This window comes from Babylonia areolata, chromosome 23 (genome assembly GCF_041734735.1).
Source record: "Babylonia areolata isolate BAREFJ2019XMU chromosome 23, ASM4173473v1, whole genome shotgun sequence".
NCBI lineage: Eukaryota > Metazoa > Mollusca > Gastropoda > Neogastropoda > Buccinidae > Babylonia > Babylonia areolata.
In genome coordinates, this window is record NC_134898.1 from 20,614,413 (window position 1) to 20,638,481 (window position 24,069).

At 38.2% G+C, this 24,069-nt stretch overlaps 1 protein-coding gene across 16 annotated transcripts in view; it reads left to right on the plus strand.

Moving 5' to 3' along the window:
• Window positions 1–24,069, plus strand: part of LOC143297933 (mitogen-activated protein kinase kinase kinase 5-like) — an 83,317-nt gene that overhangs the window by 14,456 nt on the left and 44,792 nt on the right. For 6 of the 16 annotated variants that reach the window (XM_076610531.1, XM_076610529.1, XM_076610537.1 and 3 more), the window contains exons 11-27: window positions 1,173–1,332; window positions 2,711–2,795; window positions 3,100–3,174; window positions 3,913–3,990; window positions 4,842–4,930; window positions 5,987–6,085; window positions 6,666–6,744; window positions 7,428–7,561; window positions 8,179–8,306; window positions 9,217–9,320; window positions 9,488–9,626; window positions 10,380–10,441; window positions 11,838–11,903; window positions 12,700–12,800; window positions 13,459–13,527; window positions 15,432–15,554; window positions 16,143–16,211. In XM_076610531.1, the coding sequence (XP_076466646.1) occupies window positions 1,173–1,332; window positions 2,711–2,795; window positions 3,100–3,174; window positions 3,913–3,990; window positions 4,842–4,930; window positions 5,987–6,085; window positions 6,666–6,744; window positions 7,428–7,561; window positions 8,179–8,306; window positions 9,217–9,320; window positions 9,488–9,626; window positions 10,380–10,441; window positions 11,838–11,903; window positions 12,700–12,800; window positions 13,459–13,527; window positions 15,432–15,554; window positions 16,143–16,211 (1,660 nt within the window). Of the gene's footprint in view, window positions 1–1,172; window positions 1,333–2,710; window positions 2,796–3,099; window positions 3,175–3,912; window positions 3,991–4,841; window positions 4,931–5,986; window positions 6,086–6,665; window positions 6,745–7,427; window positions 7,562–8,178; window positions 8,307–9,216; window positions 9,321–9,487; window positions 9,627–10,379; window positions 10,442–11,837; window positions 11,904–12,699; window positions 12,801–13,458; window positions 13,528–15,431; window positions 15,555–16,142; window positions 16,212–17,384; window positions 17,403–23,608; window positions 23,663–24,069 lie in introns of all 16 variants that reach the window. The other 10 variants (XM_076610530.1, XM_076610527.1, XM_076610535.1 and 7 more) reach the window with 3 other exon arrangements.

The following is a 24,069-nucleotide window of genomic DNA, read 5'->3' on the forward strand; positions in this document are numbered from 1 at the left end:
TAAGGGTGGGGAAGAGTTGGATGGTAGTGGTTTTGGTAAGGTGAGTGGATGTGAGACACACACATTGTGAACTGAGGGGTTGTAGTTGCTACTTCTCTTTTACTGCTGTTACCGCTGTTGCTACTTCTCTTCTACTGCTGGTACTTTTGCTACTTTTCTTCTGTTTATGTTGGTACTGTTGCTACTTCACTCTGCTGCTGCTGTTGCTACTTATCTTCTGCTTCTGCTGCTGCTGCTTTTGCTACATGGCTTCTGCTGCTGTTGCTGCTTCACTGCTGCTGCTGCTGTTGTTGCTTCTGTTTTACTGATGCTGCTGTTACTTTTTTTTTCTACTGTGGCTGCTGCAGATGTTATTTCTCTTCTACTACTGGGAGCAAGGTGGCAGAATTGTTGAGATGTTTATCTTCCAGTTCAGTGTCCATGAGGGTCAGGGTTTGAATCCGGCTCTCACCCGTTCTCCCAACTTTGATTGGAAAATCAAACTGAGTGTCTAGTCATTTGGATGAGACAGCAAAACCCAGGTCCCTTGTGCTGAACCCATGGCAACAAAAGTGTTTTCCTGTGGCTAATTCTGTAAAAGAAATCCACTCAGATAGGTTCACAAATACATACATATATATATATATATATATATATATATATATATTGGTTACTGGTTTACTGGTTACTGGTTTGTGTCCATGTTGAAGCTCTTTGGAGCTTGTTCACAGGTCTCACTAATGCAACTGAAAATGCATATATATATATATATATGCGTGTACTCGAGGCCTGCTAAGCAGGTTGGGTTATGCTGCTGTCAGACTGTTTAGCAGGTGTGGTGTAACATACATGGATTTGTCCAAATGCAGTGATGCCTCCTTGAGAAACTGAAACTGAAACTGCTGCTGCTGTTGTTAACTTCTCAACTCCTGCTGCTGTTGTCCCTACTTCTCTTCTACTGCTGCTGCTGTCATTACTACTGCTTCTGCTGCTGTTGCCACCAACTGCTGCTGTTGCTGTTTCTCCTCTATTGCTGCTGTTGCTGTTCCTACTTCTCTTCTACTAATGCTACTGTTATTGTTGGTGCCACTACAATTACTACTCACTTATCATATTTTTAACTTGAGAGTTGAGATAACCAGGAATAGTGTCTCTTTCTGAGATAATCAGGAATTGTGTCTCTTTCTCTGCAGGCATCACCCTCAACAACCTGATTGGGAAGAAAGGCAGCCTTCCCTCCCTCACGGACTACTGGGACGTGGCCACCTTTTTTGAGATCAGTGTGTTGGCTGAGGACTACAACAAGGCCACACAGGCTGCTGAGTGCATGTACAAGCTGGAGCCCCCGAACTGGTGAGGGCAGTAATTATTGTGTGTGTGTGTGTGTGTGTGTGTGTGTGTGTGTGTGTGTGTGTTTGTATGATAACCCTGATTAGTTGGTTTTGGGGTTGTTCACCTTTCTGTGTTTGCATTTGTACTTACTGGTGAGAGCAGTTCTTTTTTGTTTTATTTTAATTACACATACTTAACCGTGACACACTAGTGCAGACTCCAGCAGGGGTCTGACATTCCTGTCCTGTGTAAACTACTATCCGCCTATGCGGAGAAAACGAAAGTAGCTACGGCTGATAACCTCCCGGAAGTAGGTAACCTCCCCTTTGCCCCCCTGACTGGCGTCTTCTTTTTCCGGTGTTTTATTTTATTTTTTTTACATAATTAGGTGGTTTAGGGATGGTTCCCCCTTTCTATGTTTGCATATAATATGATCAGTTGAGTTGATGATTTCTAATTAAAACTGATGAATAGTTTCAGTTTTAGTGTGATGGAAGAGTTGCTGAGCCAGTAATTTCTTTACTGAAATGGACTTTCATGTTCTTTTTGTGGAAGTGTTCTTGAAACACATGCACCCACACATGATACATACACACAGACACGCACGGACAAATTTCTAGCAACCATGTAATATTCGAATGTCAGAATCTAAAATGTTTTCTGCCAGACTTCACCAAAAGTTCTTTTGAATGTGTTATTAACAATTCCAATATGATTTTTGTTATTGTAGAAGGTTTGCTGAGTAGTCCTATAGGACATTTGTTATAGTTGTTATAGTTGTTTGATGTTGGCGTTTATAACATTTCCATTTTCCCTAGTGTTGTCTCTCCCTATTCACCCTCCACACATACACACACTTTTACCCCTCCCCCTCCCACAAACCCTACCCCCACGTTTTTTTGTTTTTTTTCTCGTTTAATATCACTTCAAGTGGAAAGACGTTAAACTGAAGACAACAATGCACGGACAATCACAGACAGACATATAGACACTCACATACATACATACATATGCGAATATACATGCTTGCATGCATGCATGAAAGCACATACAAACGTATGCACGAATGCATGTATGCGCACACGCACACACATGCCCACGCATGTACACGCATGTACACTCACACATGTATGTGCATGCATGTATACATACAAAGAGACATACATACATTCATTCAGTCAGTTGTTACTTTATTCATTTATACATGTATGTATGGGGTGGTTCTTGGTTAAAACCAAACTTTCATCATTGTGCTGATTAGAAACGGTACAAAACCAGACATTTTTCATAGTGGTTTTTGTTTTTTCAGTAATTGACTTAGTATAGAAAGTTTAAAGTGCCGAAAAACACTGAGAAAATGTTCTTTTCATCCAGTTTTGTTTCCTTTTCTTTCCCACAGGTATCTTAAGTCCACAGTGGGGAACATTGCTCTCATTGACAGATTCCGTAAAAAGCGGAGCACCACAAACAGCAAAGATTTACAGGTAAATATGATGCGATTTTTTGTTTGTTTTTTTGTTTACAAATCTAAATGAGGTTTTGGATGATGGATATTTCACAGTGGATAAGTACATTAAGGTTTCAAAGGTTTAAATCTGGTCAAAGTGCTTATAAAGTGTATCATTTGTGAATTTTTATAGAATGTTGTTGGCATAAAAAATCAGATCAATTTTTTTTCTTAAGTTTCTCCATTTTCTTCTTGATTTTACAGATTTTTTTGAAATTGTATAAAAGGCATGACAACTAGCTTTTCTGGATGTAGTTGCCATGGTTTTTGTTGTGTTGCAGGGTTTCAATTTCTGGATAGAATTTTTCATGGAAGCTTCAACGCCTGCAGAAGAGATCAAAAGTAGCAGATACCCTGTAAGTATTGAAAAATATTCATGACTGAAAGGCAAAAAGTTCATAGAGAAAAAAAAAAGAAATGGTCAGAAAAGAAAGATTGTTAGGGGTCATTCATAAGAAACATGGTGTTGTATAAGCTGAAATGGTGTGCCTCAGAGGTGGTGGACTGAAAGATGACATCTCTGTTGATAATTTTTGAACAGTGAGGTATGAAAATGCTTCCAAATGAAAACCAGATTGTCACATGAAAGGGGATATGTTGTGGAAGCATCTCCATGGTGTGAATATTTCCTTATTTCCCTGACATTCATTTTTTGCTGTCAGCAGGCAGAAATCTGTGAACCCAAGCAAGCTCTTTCTCTCTCTACCCATTTTAATAATAATGAGAAGAAGTATTTATATAGTGCTGAATCTTGTTTAGAGATTTATCTGGTTTATAAATCAGGTTGCTCACACACCATTCATCCTCACGCATGCAAAGCTCTGATTTTGAGGGATGAAAGATAAAGCTGTAAATGTTTTGAAGTAAAAAGCTAGAGAGATTGTAGACCGAGAATTGTGAGGGGGGCTGTTATTTTGGAAGGAGGTAAGTTTTTCCCACCCCACAATCCCCTCCCTCTCATTCAAGTCATAGGTGGTGTGAAAATCCCTTCTTTCTCTTGTTGGGTTTTTGACATTGTGGAGATTAGTCTGTTTTATTGAGAATTGATGAAGTGCTCGTGTTCACCAGTACCTGTGCAGTTGCGCTGTTTGCAGGTGTTGATTCTGGAGCCCACACGAGTGTTCATACCCAGCTACATCCAGGTTAACATGCACGATGATGTACAGGACAGGGTAAGCTACTGGGCATTGTATGTGCTTACTGGCTGTTACTTTATTTTGTTTCATTGTTTCTATTTAAGTTTTGTTGTATTCTGTTATATTTCATTTTCTTTTATTTTATTCTATTTTTATTATGATTTTTTTGTTGTTGTTGTGTTGAAAATTTCAATATATTTACTTATTTTAAAAAAGTCGTCCCATTATTTGCTTCATTTCAGTGGCGTTATTCTTGTGCCACTCATCCAAAAAATGCAAGTGACATCAATGATAATGGTAGTGATTATGATGATAATGATTTCATAAGGATGAGTCAATTAAACGGTGCAAAATTTAGTGAACATTCTGAGACCAAGACACAGCAGAATCATTAAACGGATATGTCAGTCATCAGCTGAACTATGGGATGGATAAACCAATACAGCAATAGCATTGATACATGCACAGAGCTAGAGTCATTATTTGCACTGATACATGCATACAGCTATAGTCATAGTCTGCAATGATATATGCATGTAATTAGCATCATAGTCTGCAATGATACATGCGTAGAGCTAGAGCCATTGTCTGCATTGATACATGCTTAGAATTGGCATCATAGTCTGCATTGATACATGCATAGAGCTGTATTCATAGTCTGTATTGATATATGCATAGAGCTAGAGTCATTTTCTGCATTGATACGTGCATGTAGTTAACTTCTTAGTCTGCACTGATACATGCATAGAGCTTAGAGTCATTGTCAGCATTGATACATGCACAGAGTAAGTGTCACTGTCTGATGCAGATGATTTAAAGCTATTGGAAAGAAGAGAAGAAAAAGGTGGGACTGGTGTTTGGAATGATGGTGGATGTTGTGTGGGCAGAGTGTGCGGCTGTGGCATGTGGCCCCTGACGTTGGTGATCATGGCCTGAATGACTGGACCTTCCCCTGTGAAACCATCAAGCGCATCAGGTCTGTGTGTGTGCTTTTCAGTTAAATGTCTGTTTTTAGACAAAAAAAAAAAAGACCAAAACAAAAAAACAACAAAAAACACCCAAAAAACTGTGTATAAAGGAATTAGAACTTTTGCAAATTCAAAATGAAAAAAAAAAAAAGAAGCAAATGTTCAAACTGGACTGTGAAGCAAACATTCATAAATTCTTACCAGTGCAGTAAGAAGAAATTGTGGACATCAAGATGTGATCTTTTCAGAAAGTATAAATGTCTTTCAAGCCTCACATTCAAAAAGTGTATATTTCTGTATTTGAAAGTCCCCCCCCCCCCCCCCCCCCCCCACAGTAGCATGCTACATGTTTACAATATTCACTTTAAATCAGGCTTGTGTGGTGTCTTCAAGAAAATCCTCATGTCTGATGAGGGTGATGTGTGTTGTTGTGGGTTTGTTCATGCGTTTGGCATGTGTATGAATGTTAGTATGTGTGTGTGAGTGCTGTCATGTATGTGTGTTTGTAAGTGTGTGTGTATATTATATGTGTGTACATTATGTCTGTGTATACAGCAGTGCATCTTCATATGTATGTATGAATGTAAAAAAGATTTTAACATGATCAAGAAATACTCAAGACAATGCTGTCCTTTGTGCAGGATGTGTGATCATCAGTGTGGATGCGTGTATTTGTTAGCATTAAAGTGTAACTGTGTGGATCAGTGAGCCATTGCTGAAAGTCTGGACAGTGCATGAATTACAGTGTTTTTATATGTTTTGTGTTATCATAATCTTGTGTTAATGCTTTTTTTTCCCCAGGAATGTACTTTATAGTCAGAACGCCCCCACCCCCTCCTTTTTTAATTTTTATTTTTTACCACAGTCAAATTTTGTTTGAAACATTTGGAGAAAGACTGGTAGTCTTGAAAATAACTGAAACATTTTTTTCTTTTTTCTTTCAGAACATCACTGTTTGGACATGTTTCATGTTGTCAGTGTGTGTGTGTTTATGTAAGATTTATCTGTAAATAACATTTTTGATCTTTTTTTTCTGAGCCTGCCCTGACTGTGGTCCATTGCAGTTTATACAAGAGAGACAGCAGAGCCATCTTCCTCTATGTTCAGGACATCTCAGACGATGACTTCCACATATTCTTCTCCTCAGATGTCCAGGCTCAAAGGTAGGTCTGTTTTTAGTGAACTTCAGAGGTTTACTGTATATGGTTTTGCACAGTTTTTTTCTTTTTCTTTGTCAGACAGATATTTTCATATTACTTGTGAAGATATGTGGTTTGAGTTTTTATGTCCTGTGAGTGTGTCTATTTTGTGAGACTGATGTATGATTCAGATCCAATGTCTTGTCAGTCATTGAATCTTTCTTCTTTTTTTCTTCTTTTTTTTTACTGGCATGGAACCATTTAGATATCTAGCTCTGACTGTGATTGAAGCATTGCACAAGTGGATAAAGAGGTGTTAGTTGGTCTTTACCTGTTTGCACATACTGCAGAATTCACACAGAGTTTGCTGATCATCTGTGGTGTTTTTATTTACCAGGAACAATCCATTCTGTATGTTACCCTGCATAGTTCTACAGCTCCCATGTTTGGCATGGATGTAAAGTAATGATTGTGTCTTTGGGGGGTTTGTTGTTGTTGTTGGTGGTGGTGGTGGTGGTGGGGTGTGTGTGCGTGTGTGTGTTAATGCCCCATGTAAATGAAGTCCCAGTTTTTGATACAGGTTGGTGCTGATTTTCTGTTTCAGGTTTTATGACAGCATGAGTGAACTGTGTACAAGCCCGGATTGCATGGCAGATGAGGACAGCATTGATGATGTTGTCGAGGTATGTAATCACTGTATTTTTTTTCTAAACTTAGGAAATAGTTTTGCTTTTGTTTGTGTTTAAAAAAAAATTATTTACTAATGTCCAAACACCAAAAGACTTGAAACTTATTTATTTATTTATTTATCTGTGTTTCTTACTTTTCAGGGGTGAAGGAAAATCTTAAATAAAACTTCTTCATCATCCCACCCCCCCTTTATTTTTTTCCGTTTATTAAACAAAAAATAAAGGTTCAGTGAAGCAGGCACAGGTAAACTGAACTGCAATAATGAAGAAGCAGAGCATTCATTTGCAAGGTTAGGATGATTGTAGTTTGATTATCGCTTGGGAATAGTCTGTTCAAGTGCTTGCTTGTTCAGCAGTGGTTCACTCATTGACTGTGTGTTCATTCTTATGGTTGTCCTAAAAGCTTAAACATACCATTGTGATGATTATGTTGAACATTCAAGACACACACACACACGCACACACACACACACACACACACACACTCTCTCTCTCTCTCTCTCTCACTCTCTCACTCACTTATTGGAAGCGCACGGTTGAAAGGAGTTTACAAGAGGATTTATATTTTGCTGAAAACGAAACAGGATTTAAAACAGCTGAATGTTTTGAATCACATGTTGTATTGTACTGGTTTGTTGTCAAAATTCCTTTGTCAGACATTTATATTCCTGTTTCAGTATGAATATGATCTGGACGAGAAAGGTTCTCGCATTTGCCTTGGGAGGGGCACATATGGAGCTGTGTACGCAGCCCGGGACAAAAAGACACAAGTGAAAATTGCCATCAAGGAAGTGCCTGAGAAATTCCAGCAGTAAGTATACATCCATCTCAGTTGTGTCATTGAGGAAGATGTTAATGCCGTTGATGAGAACTCTGAACACTACAGCACAAGCAAGGCAACTGGTTTATGTTCCTTTTTGGGGGGAACATGTAGAGAACCTCTTTTTTGTGAGTGTTTCATGTGGAAGACCTTTTGACCACTGACAGTCCTTGTGTATGAAAAACAATAACCACTGTTTTTGATACTGATCATATTCTGTGATGGAAAAATGTATGGCTTGTTTATGCCAGCCAGTTTTTACCCTAGAATACAAAAGACATGTCACTGACAATCAGTAGTTATTTGAGATGTGTGTGTGTGTGTGTGTGTGTGTGTGTGTGTGGTTTCACTGATTCATGTGAATATGAATATTTGGGTAACAAGCTAGATAGTAGTAGCCTTGTTAGCCAGCCAGCATAGAGAAAAACCCCAGAAGAGAGTGTTAGTAAAGTTACTTTGATTTCCTTCTCATCCCTCCAGATCAGTTGTTATGTTGTGATGTGTGTGCGTGTGTGTGTGTTTATGGGCATGTGTGTGTGTGTGTGCGTGTGCGTGTGTGTTTGTGTGTGTGTGTGTGTGTGTGTGTGTGTGTGTGTTTGTGCCTGAAGGGAGGTGCAGCCACTGCATGAAGAGATCAAGTTGCACAGTCGCCTGAGTCACAAGAACATCGTCAGGTACCTGGGTTCAGCCAGTGAAGATGGCTACTTCAAGATCTTCATGGAACAGGTTCCTGGAGGTGAGAAAAAAGAATATGTATACTTATATATTAATACAGATAGATAGATAGATATATATAGAGAGAAACAGAGAGATAGAGAGAGAGAGTACTTATATTGTGCAAACTCCCTGTATTTTGGGCTCTAAGTGCCTTACATGAAACAATACATTTAAGGTAGTGCTCAATGGCTTGCAACAGCATATAAAGACATACAAGAAAACTCCCTACAAATATGTGTATATATACAGCAAGACGATATTACAGACTGCTATCATAAACCATTGCATCAAAAAAGCACAATAGGTGGGAGTATTTCTGTATCATATGGATTTCCATTTTGGCATATATTAGCACTGTGTCAGTATTGGTTGGTATTGGACTTCTGATCCAGTGTTCACCAGTAATTAGGGTTTGAGGCCTGTTTTAGCATGGTGTTTTGTCCTTTGGAAAGGTACTTTACTCCAGTTTTCCTCATTCCACCCAGGCGTGAATGGTTACCTGACTTTGGAAGGGGAAGTTCGAATTGGCAGAATGAGAGGATTGGGTCCTGTCTTTCTGTACCAAGCCCTAGGCACAATGGACATGATTTCACTCTCCCAATGCCCAAAGGGCTATGGGATATATGACCTTTTGTTTTTATATTGGCAATTAAATTTTTCAGAGGACACAGAACTTCAGAGAACACAGACAACAACAACAACAAAACAACACAAACAAAAAAATCCAAACTTTTCTGTGAAAAGATAGTAATGTTTTGCAACTCCTTGAAAAATGCCAGGTCCATTCTTCAGAATACAGAATACTTCATTATTTCTTATAAAATGAAATGTACTTGTGGTGTGTGTTATATAAAACAACTGTAGGTATTGTTTGGGAATAATGTCAGTTACGCTTGCCCATGAAACTTGTTTATTGTGGTACGTTGCAGGGTCGTTGTCTCAGTTGCTGAGGTCCAAGTGGGGTCCTCTGAAGGACAACGAAGTGACCATTGCCTTCTACACAAAACAGATTCTGGAAGGGCTGAAGTACCTGGTGAGTTGAAAGTTTGTTAAGTGGTGGCCTTGTGGTAATGCATCCACCTAGAAAGCAACAAGAACAAGAACAACAAAAGCAATATGATTTATTGTAATGAACTGTAGAAGTTTTTTTACCACAACCATTTAAAATCCAAGGACCCAGTGGACTTTTTCTGCTTGCAGCACGAAAACAAGATAGTGCACCGTGACATCAAGGGGGACAATGTGCTGGTGAACACTTACAGCGGAGTGCTGAAGATCTCAGACTTCGGGACATCCAAAAGGCTGTCTGGCATCAACCCGTGTGCTGACACATTTGCTGGTATGTTGGACACATACAGAGCTTTGGACTGTTAATGTTTTTTTCCAAATGTATGTTAAAGGTCCCTTAGCCTTTTACGGCCATCAGGGCAGTGAATTTATATCCGCTGTGTCTAGGGCTGGGTATTTGAAGGCGGGGCCCAGTTCTTACCTTCATGTACGTATGTGCATTGAAATAAAATGTTGAAAGTAGGTTTGGGCAGCGTCACTGCTGTCAGAAGAAATCAAGTGATGGGAAAACTGAATATTAACAACTTTGAACACTTCGTTTCATGATCAGATGGTGTATTTTAACCACATCATTGGCTTCAACCAAATAAATGAATAATTAAGAAAAAGAGTAATGACTCAATGGTCGAGTGGTCTTGAATTGGTGTTATGTTTTTAACATTAAGGGAAGTAGTGTTTCGTAAAATAGAAAAAAAGCAAAAAAAAAGCCTTAAGTGTAATTGAATTGGCGTTATTCGTTTAACATCAGGAGAAATAGTATACAATGAAAGAAAATATATAAATATTTTAAGTTTGGTTAAAAACATGTGCAGTAAAAAAACAACAAAAAACCCCACAGGAAAGTTAAGTTGTGCAACATTGAGATGGCACTGGTTTTTTTTCGTCTGACAGAGCAGTGGAAATTATTACTTGTCAGTCAGTTGTGAGTGATGACAGAGATTTATACTGCATCCATCAGCTGATCTTGCAATGTAAATGTTACTGTTGTGAGGCTTATGAAGATAACACGTGTACGTGATGACAGGCACCATTCAGTACATGGCTCCAGAGGTCATCGACAAAGGAGTGCGGGGACATGGTCCGCCTGTAAGTTTGGCTTATGGCTGTGGGTAATGTGTGTGTGTGTGTGTTAAAAACTAAGGTACAGGAAGAGGCAGGCATGTGTGTGTGTGTGTGTGTGTGTGTGTGTGTGTGTTTCTCTGTGTGTTTCTGTGTGTGTGTGTGTATAATGTACAGTTGTGTGCTTGCTTTTGTGTGTGTGTGTGTGTGTGTGTGTTTGAGATGAGTGTGTTTGTGTGTGGTTGTAATGTGCTGGTGCATATATGTGTTTATCTTTGTATGTCTGTGACAGATGCATATGCGGTGTACAACTATTTGCATGCTTTTGCATTTTTTGGTTATGAATACATGTGTATGTGTGTGTGTGTGTGTGTGTGTATGTGAATGAATGATCTGCTTATGTGGTATACAGGAGTGTGCATGCTTTTTTGAATTTGTGTGTATAAGGTTGTATTTATACATGAATAGTACAAGATTTTATTGCTCCTCCTGTAAAAAAAAAAATTTTTTTGAACAAAGATGCGTGCTTAAGTACCACCTGATAAGAGTGATCTATAGTTGTGGGTCAAACTAGTAATATTTTATGATATTCTTTTCGTTTTCCAGCTAATAAAGCAAACTTATTTTAATTGCACACACTTAACCGTGACCCACTGGTGCAGACTCAGGCAGGGGTCTGGATTCCTGTTGCCTTTGTTATCTCAGTCAGTTGGCGTGTGTGAAGTAAAGGGTTGAGACAATAGATAATTTTATTTTATTTCACTGCTTTCAGTACTACACACCCAGCAGTAATGACTCGGTGTTGGTATATCATCATGATTTTGAAATAAAAAGGCAGATGCAAGTGTGGATGTGACTATAAAAACAAAACAAAACAAAAAAACATGACTGGGTCATACAATCTCAGATTGTGGCAGAATAATAATAGTAATGATAATAATAACAGTAATAACAAAGTGCTCTTCAGTGGTGCTGTTCCCTCACAGAGAGGCATACAGCGCTTCGTAAATGCAATATAGTGAGAGAGAAACAACAATAATAAAAAAAATTCAAATAACAACCAATCACTCATGGCGCTTTACAAATTACATGTTACAAAAGAGAAGCAGCAGTCATCGAGAAAAAGAATCAACCACAAAGAAACAGTCACCATCCTTGCATTATGAACAGCACACGCACACACCTTCCTCGTATATCATGCACATTCTGGAGTTTTAAATTGCCTACAGTGTGTATATGTACGTTACTTCTTGTCCAGTCAAATTCTTTGTATTTGTATTGTGACATTTTAAAGTACTTTTTAAACCCAAAATTGAGATGTACTTGTGAGATTGTGTAAAGTTTGAGTTACCATTGAGGGTGGACAGTTTTGGAAGCAGTGTGCATTCTCTTACAGTCACGTCTGTCTGTGTGTCATTTGCAGGCTGACATCTGGTCACTGGGTTGTACAGTGATAGAGATGGCCACAGGCAAGCCACCTTTCATTGAGGTGAGTGGGATGACTGTGCATCGGACTGTGTGTGATCATGCACTGCCATTGTGTTCATCTGAAAGAGGGAGTGGTGGAAGGGACACAGTATGTGATGTATAGCAGTGAACTTTCACATACACAAAAATATTACACATGTCGAGATTTAAGGTTTGTTTATTCATCCAAATAAATTTCATTGGGAAATGTGCATCATCACAGGCTGTACAACATAATCACAAACATTGATGAAATGGGGTCAGGAGAGACATTGTCTACAAACTGCAGATAAGGCTTGGTCCCACCTGGTATGAGTTTCAGGGACGCACTGCTGGGTAATCTCTGTCTTTGTGTCTGTATGTCTGTCCATGTTGTGTCTGTAAGGCCATAGTGAAAATAAACTGAAATATTTGCATGGAAGTTGATCTCTCTGTGTCTTTGTCTGTGTATTTATATCTTTAATGCAACCTCTGTCTGTCTTTTGATTTTTGGTTTAGAAATCACTTCTTGCTCCTGTATCTTAAGGTTTTATTTGTGTGTGTGTGTGTGTGTCTGATGTGTATCAAAGCCCATCCTTTTCTTACTGCTGCTAACAGTGGAATGATTTATATTCTCTTCTTTCTTTCCTTCATCCTTTCCACTTTTTAAAAACTTTCTTAATCCGTTGCAGTGTGTGTGTGTGTGTGTGTGTGTAGCCATTCTATTGTTTCTTGTTGTTTGTGTGTATTTGTGTGTGGGTGATGGTGTGAACACAACCAAATGTGGAATTATTTTATGCCCCTTTGTTTATTCATTCACTCATTCTCTCTTGCTGCAGCTGGGCACACCAGAGGCTGCCATGTTCAAGGTGGGATTCTACAAGATGCACCCCCAGATCCCTGAGGGCATGTCACAGCGAGCCAAAGAATTCCTTCTATTGTGAGTCTGTGCCCATTGTTTGCACTTCAACATCAAGTTTTGATTTCTTTTTTGAATCTCTCTTTTATTTGAGATGGTTGAGTTGAGGTTGTTGATGGTGAATTTGTTGATGAGAGCTTGTTCTAGTTAAAGAGAAAAAAAAGAGAAAGTGACACTCACAAAACAAGAAGTCTTGCAAGTTTTTGACTGAGAAGTAAAGTTTTCTACTGTACCATATCAGCCTATTGCATTTAATGGCCAAACAGTAAACTGTACAGTATAGCTGAACTGTCTTCTTATCTATATTGAATAGACATATGCACACATAGGCACATGTGCAGGCACATGCATGCACATGCATGCATGCATGCACTCACACAAAGTCATTCCCATCTCTTCTTTTGTGGCGGAAGGCCTGTTTGAAGGGCACTTCCTACCTCATCTCTTGACATAGTGACAGATATCTGAGCGTGTATGTGTGCGTGACTTAAACCTAACTGAATGACACAGGAAACAAATGTTGAGTGCCCAGTGGCAGCTGTCAGTCAGCTCTACCCAGGTAGGCAGCCTGTTTTGCAAATAACACCATGTTTGTAAAGAGCTTAGAGCTTGGTCTCCGACCAAAGATAGGCGGTACATAAGTAGCCATATCATTCATTCATGATGTCTGTATGTGCAGGTGTTTTGAGCCAGATGCCTTAAAGAGAGGTTCTGCACCACAGCTGCTGGAGCACCCTTTCATCAAGGAGTGAGTGTTACCAAGTATCTGTTACATGCTCTGTGCATCAGTTGGTGACCTCAGTTATGTGATTGTTGGTCCACTTCTGACCTTAGTCATGCTGTGTCAGTCACCTTGACCTTGGTTATGTGGTGTCAGTCACCTTGACCTCAGTCACTCTGTGTCAGTCACCATGACTTTAAGATCAGATCAGATCAGATCAGATAAGACAAGAAAAGAATAACTTTACTTCAAAATAAGAGAAATTACATCAGGTGCAGCAAAACAAATGTAGACAGTACAAATCACAAAAAACATTAAACATGACTTAATGGATTAAAAAAAAAGAATGAATAAAAGAAGTAATTAACATAGAAGACATTCATATAAAAGTATTGCACATGTTCACTTTATATGTTGTAATTAACCACAGTCATGCCATGTACATCATGTTCAGAACATAAACCTTGAACTAGACTCTGATAATGACCATTCCATCAATTTTTCACCAGAGGATTTTAGAAAACTAATCAGAACATGAGCATGATAATACATTATACAAATAAATTTGAATATATTATATCAGACATGCAAAACCAGAACTAGCCAGTGGGCACCTCACATGTCTCAGGCATGAATAAAAAAAACAAACAAAAAAAAACCCACCCCCCAAAACCAAATTACAACAACAAACAAGCAAACAGCAGCTTAGTAAGAAGAAACAGAAAAATGTTCAAGATTTTTCTTGAAAGAAATATAAGTGAACGGACCAGCAAGGCAGAAAGGAAGAGACGACAGAAAGAAAAGGAAACAGCTAGAAGTAAAGACAGTAATAGAAAAGAGGAAATTTCTTGCACAGAATGTCCATATAGTCAGGATACTATTTACACTGAGAGAGCCCCTGATGTCCTTGTGGGGAAGGTGGTAGTTCAAAACAAATCATTCACTGTGTTCTCTTGCAGGTTCTGTTGTTCAGGTGTCGTCACTCATGAAAACCTGCAGGCAGAGTGGTTCATTTCTGTGTGTTTATGCTGTGGTTACTGCTGGTGTTAGGTTAAATTATTACTGTTGGCTGTTGATTTGATTTTTTTTTTTTTTATATGTTCTCTTTGTTATTCCAGTGACTGAGTTAATGGTATTTGTTCAAGTTGTTCAATTGCATGTTGCTTTGAAATGTGTTAAAGTTATCTAGTTGTTTTTACATTATATGCCATTTAAGAAACATGTGAAATGATAACTTGAACAATAATTTGTGATAAAGTCTAATATTGTTTTAAAGTTCCGTATAAATGTTCAGAGAACATTGTGAGAAGTTCTGACCAGAGTCTTTGACCAGACATGTATTGATTAAAAAAAAAAAAAGTGAAACATGAGAGGGTGATTGAAAATACCTTTGCTTGGCTTTTTGCAGATACGACAACGCACTGATGCTGTATCAAGAAGTAGACAATAGAAGATTTGACTCTCACCACATATGCCATAAAAACCTGTTTGTTAAATGAGTGAACGTGGGGATTGCAAGAGCTAAACCACATCTGGAAAGGTTGATTGTAGGCTTATTACAGACTTGCTGCCTGTAGCCTTATCATTATACTACGGCTGCTTGTGGCCTTCCCATTATGCTACGGCCGTTTGTGGCCTTATCATTACACACTGACTGATTGGAGCTGTATGATCACACGCTTGTTGATTGGAGTTGTTTAATTAGACACTGGTTGTTTGTAGCCTTTGCATTACACACTGGCTGATTGCAGCCTTATCATTACACACTTGCTGATTGGGATTGTATGATTAGCCATTTGCTAACTGCAATTGTTTAATTACACACTGGTTGTTTATAGCCTTTTCATTACACACTGGCTGATTGCAGCTTTATCATCACAAACTGGCTGATTTCAGCCGTGATATAATATGCACTCCCTCTCTTGCCACAGGAGTCTGGGTCACAAGAAAAAGCGACGAAAAGTGAAGGATGATCATGACTTCCTGCGCAGTGCTTCGGAGCCATGTGATCGCCAAGTTGAGCAGCTGAAACTGCACATTCCCAGAATAACCAGGTAACATTGTAACCTGACACCTGTTTCTTTCACCTGGGTTTAGTGGAGTGGTCACCAGTGGTTTCTGTTAATGTGTGGGTGAAATCTGACAAATGGTAGCTTCATTTTCCTGGTTCTGTGGTATGATAGGTGGTGTTGTAGGATGAATATTTGAAATTGTTGAAAACATGTGAATGAACAGTGTGTGTGTGTGTGTATGTATATATGTATGTATGTGTGTGTGTGTGTGTGAGTGTGTGTGTGTGTGTGTGTGTGTGTGTGTGTGTGTGCTGGGGTGGTGGTAATAGAATGTCAGACATAATAGTCTCCTGTTATTTATCAGTATTTGGTTTGCCTTTGTAGATTTGAAATATTCAACTTTTACATGTTTCTTTTTGGATCTCTCAGGAAGACAAAGGGATATTTTGACTTGGAGCACTAAGTGTGTGAGTGTGTGTGTGTGTGTGTGTGTGTGTGTGTAGTTGTTTACAGTTCGAAATATATCTTTCATTGATCCTCTGGCTTTCCACAAAATTTCATTTAGCTGAACCTGTTCGTGTGTTTTAAATTTTAAATTAAAATTTTTTTTTTTGTATATTCAACTATTAGATTGAAGACAGAAGCTTCTGGTAGTCTGGAAAATCTGACAGATGAGCTGGAAACGATTGAGGAGGGAAGGTAAGTGACAGATTTTGCTTCTTTTCAATCCTCTTTGTAACTATATTCTTCTCTTTAATTTGTTTGTTTCTTTGTTTTGATAGCAGTCCTGTTCATGCCATGTGATTCTTGATATATTGATTGAGTTTGTTTTAACGTTTTGTTGCTGTTGTTTGTGTGCGTCAAATGGTCGCTGTGTTAGTGCTACAGCATACTGCAATGCATAAAAGAATAGTGCATGTGTAATCTGACGTTTAAAAGTAGTGATAGTTGCATACAGTATGTGGATATTAGCCATTCATGTAACAGTACATCTCATGCAAAAATTGATGTCGGCATACTTTTGATTGTAGGAAAGCAAAGAATGACAGTTTTAGAACAAAACATTTCAAATGCTATTATAAATAATACAGGTTTATAGTATCAGGTTGATGGTTACAAGAAAATGATTTTGATATTGTTGCAACGTGACTTCTCCCATCCCCCCTTTTGTCTTGTTGCTTCTCATTCTTCAGCAAACAACTTTTGCATTTTTTCTTTTGAATTTCAGTCCTTTTTGGTTAAATGAAAAAGTATTTGAATATTATAGTTCAGTTGGAAAAGTGCATTTTATCCATGTACCCTTTCCCCCATTTTTATGACTGTGTAGATTATTTTACCACTTTTTTTGTTTTTATATAAATGCTGGTGTTAGTTCAAGCATGTCTTAAGAGAGTGTGTGTGACTGAATGAGAGAGAGAGGAGGAATTTTGTTTAATGTCCCGTCACACATTATCGGTGATTGAAGAATGAGAGAGAGAATGTGTATACATATGTAAGTGTGTATGTCTGTTTTTATATGTACACTTTTTCATGAAAAAAGGTTTATTTTTATGAATTTACGGTGGACTCTGTTTTCCCATACACCCTCATTTCTTTGGCTTTTCTTCCATTTCCCACTTGTGCTTCTTTTTGTTTTTTTTCTTTCTGTTGAATGTTTTGCATAAAAATATACATGCATACATACAGTATTGTACTATTTGTGAGTATGTGAAATGAGCTTGTGCTTATACCAAGATATGCACAGCATAGTGATCATTATTATTTTTGCATGCACATTTTTTTGTGATAATCATTTGCTTGTTTCGTATCAATTCTTTTGTTTGCTCTTTCTGCAGGAATTGTTATATATTGGAATTTTTGATGATTTTTCAGTCATATACCTCGAGTAGTGTAAGTTCCGTTTTTTTTTATCTCTTGACATATTTTCTCCCTTGAATTTATTCTTATTGCCATGTAAATAAGTTAATTGCATCCGGTTTTCCAGTGAATAGTATTTAATCCTTTTTCTGATTTACTGTGTGTGTGTGTGTGTGTGTCCATGCGACACACTCAGATGTGCATAGTTATGGATTTAAACTCATTTTGTGGAAGTTCTGTGGAAGGCTCTGGTTTTATGCTTGTCCCCCACTCATGCACAGGGTGTGGTACTGGTAGGGAAAGGTTTTGGGTTTAACACAGAGTGTATGAAAGAGGAAAGTGTTTGTAACTATCTTACACTTCTGAAATAAACAGTCTGGAAGATGTTTTCAAACTCTGCCACTCTCAAGAAGAAGATTGAAACGAAAGTCTCTTGCAGAGTCTGTTGCTGTAATTCTTGATAGCTGTCTACTATTTTCAGAGAAAAAGGAAAAAAAAGAAAAGAAGAAGAAAGTAACTACATACATAATGTGATATTCCTTGTGTGAAGTCACGCTTCCTACTCTTCTTCTGCACACTCCGTTTTGTTTTCCTGTCCTCAAGGGCCAGCAGCCAGACGCACATGCACATGCTTCCCCACCCCTCCCTATCCCTTGCTTCAGCTGCCAGACCTCTCCACTTCTTGCCTGTCTGTGCTTCTGCTAGGGCTGTTCCCTTCCTGGAATAATTCGCAGGAAAAATTGACGTTTGATAGAAGAGCAAAAACAATTTTGTTGAGACAACAGCTGTTAAAAGAGTGGTCAGCTTCTTTTGAAACCCTCCACAATGTTGAGGTGCAGCCTTTGATAGGAGCCCAAAGCAAGCGATAACTGTTTCACTTTCATTAATGATCAGCCCTTCAAAATTAATACACTCATCTTTTGCTGTGATTACAGTGGTATTTTCTGTGAAGAATCTAGACAAATCCCAAATACCTTTTTGAATTGTTTCAAATTTCAGCTTGCCCCTCATTCATTTGGTCTTTTTTTGTGTGTGTGTTTTGTTTTTGTTTTTTCCCCAATCAGATAGCTTCATTACAGTACTTTTTAACATTTGATTCTTACTTTTAGCATTAACTCTTTCCGGACGAAGGAATGCTCACGCATTCCTACACAAAACGTATTCGGTTTCGGATGAAGGAATGGAATAGCATTCTCCGAAAGTAAAATTCCATCATGCGCTGTACACGTGATTTTGTGATTAGCCAAGCAGAGTGCGCTATTCTGGGTCACTCCACAATCGAACAGTATGATTGGTTAGTCTATGATGTGTGGCCTGTCTCGCACACACGCAGACACGGTTGTCTGCTCGCGTGCCAGCCTGTCAACAAAGCGGGCTCTTCTCAAAATGTTGTGATGCGAACAAGGCAGTGACGGCAATGTTTTTGGGTTGCCGAAGTACTTGAAATGCTACAAACTGAAGGGTCGGACATTGAAGAGGTGGATGATGACGAAGAAGAAAGCGAATTTAATGCAGAAAGCGAGCATGGGATTCAGGGTGAAAAATTGGCATCATTTTCTACATATGGCAAAACTGTAAAAATAAGATGAGAAATTTGATTTTTTTTAATATGTAATAGCTCAACACGTAATAAACCAGTTCTGAAAGTTTCATTTTCTTACACAGTATTTTTTTTTGTTTGTAATTTTTTTCCAAACCCTTACAAATGGGCCGTCTGTGGGGAAAAGCAAGGGAGAAAACTTGTCGTCCCATGTGACTGACGGGCGCAATAGCCGAGTGGTTAAAGCATTGGACTGTCAATCTGAGGGTCCCGGGTTCGAATCACGGTGACAGCGCCTGGTGGGTGAAGGGTGGAGATTTTTCCGATCTCCCAGGTCAACATATCTGCAGACCTGCTAGTGCCTGAACCCCCTTCGTTTGTATATGCAAGCAGAAGATCAAATGCGCACGTTAAAGATCCTGTAATCCATGTCAGCGTTCGGTGGGTTATGGAAACAAGAACATACCCAGCATGCATCCCCCCGAAAACGGAGTATGGCTGCCTACATGGCGGGGTAAAAACGGTCATACACGTAAAAGCCCACTCGTGTGCATACGAGTGAACATGGGAGTTGCAGCCCACGAACGCAGAAGAAGAAGAAGTCCCATGTGAGTTAAGAAGAAGACGACGTTGAAAGTGGAATTCATAGACACTGAGAATTACTGCAACAGACTGTGTGTGAGAGCATTTAATGTCTTACCTTTGGTTAGTTACTGCAAGGCATGTTCACTGGAAATTGAGGTGCACATTAAAATCAGTAAAACCCATATCAGTGTCAGAATCCACGTCAGTGTTCAGTGGGTCATGGGAAACACATACCTAGTATACATCTAAATGAAATTGGAGTTTGGCTGCCGCAATAGTGGGGTGAAAGTGAAGATATACAGAAATTCCACTTGTAAAAATAAGTGCACATGGGAGGTGACATTCTGGTTTCTTTCTTCATTTTATTATAATTCAAAGAACTAAAAAGCAAGCCATTCATGCTGTGGCTATTGCTGCAGATTCTTTTGTTTATTCAAAACTACTTTCACATTGACAGGTATGTGTAACTTTAAAAAAAAAAATTTTTTTTTTAGAGCTTTCTGTATTAAGAGGGGAAAAAATTCAGCTCAGCAGCAAGTCTCTGCATGTGATAATACAGACCTTCAGTTTGTTTAACTCTGCTGCCTAATAATTCAGGCATTGCATGGAATCTTGTGACAAAAACATTACATGCACTGCAAGTTGACACATTGAAAGTTTGGTTGCCACTGTTCAATGACTGGAGTTTGGTGATGACTAACACACATTTTTGTCATTGGTCTATTTTTATTAGGGTTTCTACTTCAAGAGTCATGTGAAACACAGACTTGTTATACTGAAATAAAGAGTTAAAAAAAAATGAATGGTGAGGGGAGGGGTGTTGGGGGGGGGGGGGTTGGAGGGGGGGGGGGGGAGGGGATCATTTTGATTTTATCAAACCAGCGTAGTTTTAATCATGATATGACACACACACACGCATACACAATATCTTGATGATAGAGTGAACATGCCTTGTTATACAGGCACCTTCTTCATATTTTCTGATTATTTATGATACTCGTACAGTACTCACCAGCATGGAAACGTTATCTTGGTAAAGGGCAAACCTCTATGATCCAAAGCTGCCGTTTATGCTAGTGGATAGAAATATACATCTTACACCCAGTGTGTAAACACTGATTATGAATATCCATTAGCAATTGCTGGTTCTTTGAGAGCAAGCATTGATAGACAAATTGGGTCTCATTGTGAAGTGATTAATGTGCCAAAGACCGTGAAGCGCAATACGTTTACACCATCACAAACAGAAATACGCATGTGTGTGTGTGAGTGTGTGTGCGCGCGCGCGTGTGTATGTGCGTGCGTGTGTGCGCGTGTATGCATGTGTGAGTGTGTGTGTGTGGGTGCTGTTACTTTGGTGTGATTATCCTGACCACATTTGAACAAGGAAGGTTTCATCAAAGCTTCATAACAACACATGAACATTCTGAGCAATGTGCAGTCACTGATACATGGTGTTTTAATTTTATGTTTTAATCAATGTGTATTTTTTTTTTCTTCTGATAATGGCATTAACTCTTTGTGAACAGTCTCTATTGTGTAGCAATCTGTTCAAAAGATAAACGTCTATACGCTTGTTTTTCAAATGAACCCTTTCGTCACAGCTTGTCTTAGACCATTCTTACCCATGCAATAACTAGAGGCTTATCTCTCTGTCTCTGTCTTTTTGTCTATGTGTATATATCTGTCTTTCTCCCTCATCACAAATTCGAACTTAATTCAGAGATGAAGACAAATCCGATGTTGGGTGGGAAATGGCTGTGTATTAACCATAGAGCACAAGCTCCACATATACTCATATCATATTGATATGACTTCACCTAACTAACAAGCATATCATCTTTTATATTCAACTACCCTTTGTATTCTTATGGTATGGTGAAAGCTCTGGGGGACACTCTTTAACATTTGGTTCACATGATCTTTTCTCTTTTTTGATATTCTTTCTTTAGATTTGTTTGTGTATATTTATCACATTGGATCACATCAACAACAGCAACAACACAAATGATACCTATTAGTAGTGTGTGATAATTATGTTTTCTTAGCTATTTCTCAAGCCGTTTCTTATTTTGTTTTATGCTGGTAAGTTTTGATTCAGACTGTTTATGTTTAAAATTGTTCATTTGTAAATGTTTTATTATTTTTTTGTTCGTCACTTTTGTTTAATTTTGCATTTTATATTGTTTAGTTTATGTTGTGTTGTGTGTGTGAAAAGCCAGGAATCGAGCTTTGGAAACACTGAAGTGTGAGATACATTTGTTATAATTCAGTTTTCCTTTAGAAGTAGTAAATTGTGTACATTTCATTTGAATATTATGTAGTTTTGCTTGAGAAGTACTAAGTCATCAGAAAATATATTTTTCAGCATTTGCTGCTTCTGCTTCCACCCCTTCCCCCACATCTCCTCCCTTCCACACCCACCTCTTCCATCCCTCCTGCCCTCTTCCGTCACAGGAAGAGAAAGTCAACATTTGTGACATTGAAGTTAAGGTTTATGATAGGAAAGCAGTACAGTGTTGATTTATTGTGGGGGGGGGGGGAGGCAAGCTGTTTTTTTTTGTTTTTTTTTAGATTTTTTTTTTTACAGTTCTGATGGTCTTGCATTTGATGTATTTATTATTATTTGTGTTTGATGTAAGCTTTTTACAAAAATTTTTTTTTAGGCTTTTCAAGATTTATTCAGTGTACCTTATTATGATAATATTACTAACATGCTATATAATTATCTTCTTTGGCTTGTGTTCTGCGCAGGAAAATGAGGCTAGAGCGAACCTGCACATTTGCATCATAAATAGTTCCTTGTAGATGATCTTTGAAGTGCTGTGATAGTTTACAGTAATATATGCAAATCATACTGTCTTCCTTATCTATATTTTAGACTTTAGAGACATTGTTTACTGTTTATTATTTGATATAAGATTTGTTACAGCAGACATGTTTTTCGTTTATGTATCAGATAGTGTACACATTCATTTTCATAGCTGTACATGTATTAAATAGTGTATCTATCGATTTTCATAGCGATACAGTTTCCTTGGTTTGCTGATGTTTATATTGAAGGATTTTATAGACACATTTATAAATCACATATTAGAACGGTCAAACCATCGTCATTTGAACATTCAATCCATTTGAGCTACTTTGTAACTGTGTGTGTATGTTGAGTTGTGACATGAATTCACTAAAATTGATTCTGTTTGTGTAGCATCATGCATCAATTTGTTTATTCAAGTTTTGTCAGTCCATATTAATTTCACTGCTCATTGGTTTCCTGTCATTTGTTGTTGTTGTTTTAAGTTAGGTGGTTGTTAAGTTTTAACTTGTTCCCTCTGCCCTTAAGATGGTAGTATTTTTTGTTTATGTCAGTTCATGGTGTGAATAATATGTAGAAGATTGCAAAGAAGGGTGGGAAGAGGGTCAGCAGGTGTGTGTGTGTGTGTGTGTGTGTGTGTGTGTGTGTGAAGAATTTTTTTGAATCTCAAACTTGAGTTCATAGAAAAACCAAAAAGACCAAAAAATACTTGGTGTGAAATAAGTTTGATTCAGAGGTCAGCATGAGAAATGTAAAATAAGTTACTGTTCATAGGTCATATATTCTGCAGTAAAGGACTAATTCTGCCAGAGCATGTGTGATATAATCAGTACAGTGGTATGATTAGTAGTAGATGCTGTTCTTTCTCTTTTTTGATAAAGAGACTATTTGGAATATGCTAAGATTTCAGAACCCCAAAAGGGCAGTGAGTAAATTTAATGATAATCATAGTACATTTATGTAGCACTTTCAGACCTCTTCAAATTGCTTTAAAGCAACACATTTGGTAGACACTAGACTGAGCAAAGTAGTGTTTAGTTTGGTATTTGAGATGTGATGTTGCACAGTTGCTTAGAAACAAACAAACAAACAAATTGCAACTGGAACTGGGGTGCAGATTTATTTATTTCAGTTTAAATCTGAATGAGTATTACTCCCCAATAATGATATTGTGAAGACTGCGCTGACTGTTGTGAAGTCCTTAGGTGTATAAATGTTTATTTTTTAAAAAGAGAGACCTGAAAGCCCAGGTATGTGAGAAAAAAGTGTGGTGATGACACTGGACGCATTCATTTTCAGCCTGACCCCGACTGGTAGCGTGAATGATTTCAACACCTTAGATGACTATCAAAGGTACTGTATAATCCTTAACCCCATTTCAGAACTGATGGAGTATCATTGTCAAATCCTACCTTTTTTCCCCCCAGCATCACTCCACTCTCTGTTTTGATGAATGTCTTGTGTGTTTGGGGGTCTTTGGGTTTTATAGACGTTGTGGAGTGTATGATACATAACTGTTTGGGGTTTTTGGGCTCTTTATCTGTTGTGTCTTTTTCCTTCTCTTTTATTTGGATTCCTTTTTGTAAATTTTTCTTCCTTTTATCCCTTTGTGTTTTTATCTTGGGGGACATTGTAAAATAATGAGAGGTACCTTGTATTTGTACAGCAATGTGTCTGCCTTTGGAAATGTTTCAAACAGCCAGTAACACTTTCCACTGCAGGAAATGATTGGTGCAGAACTTAATACATCAGCTGTTGGA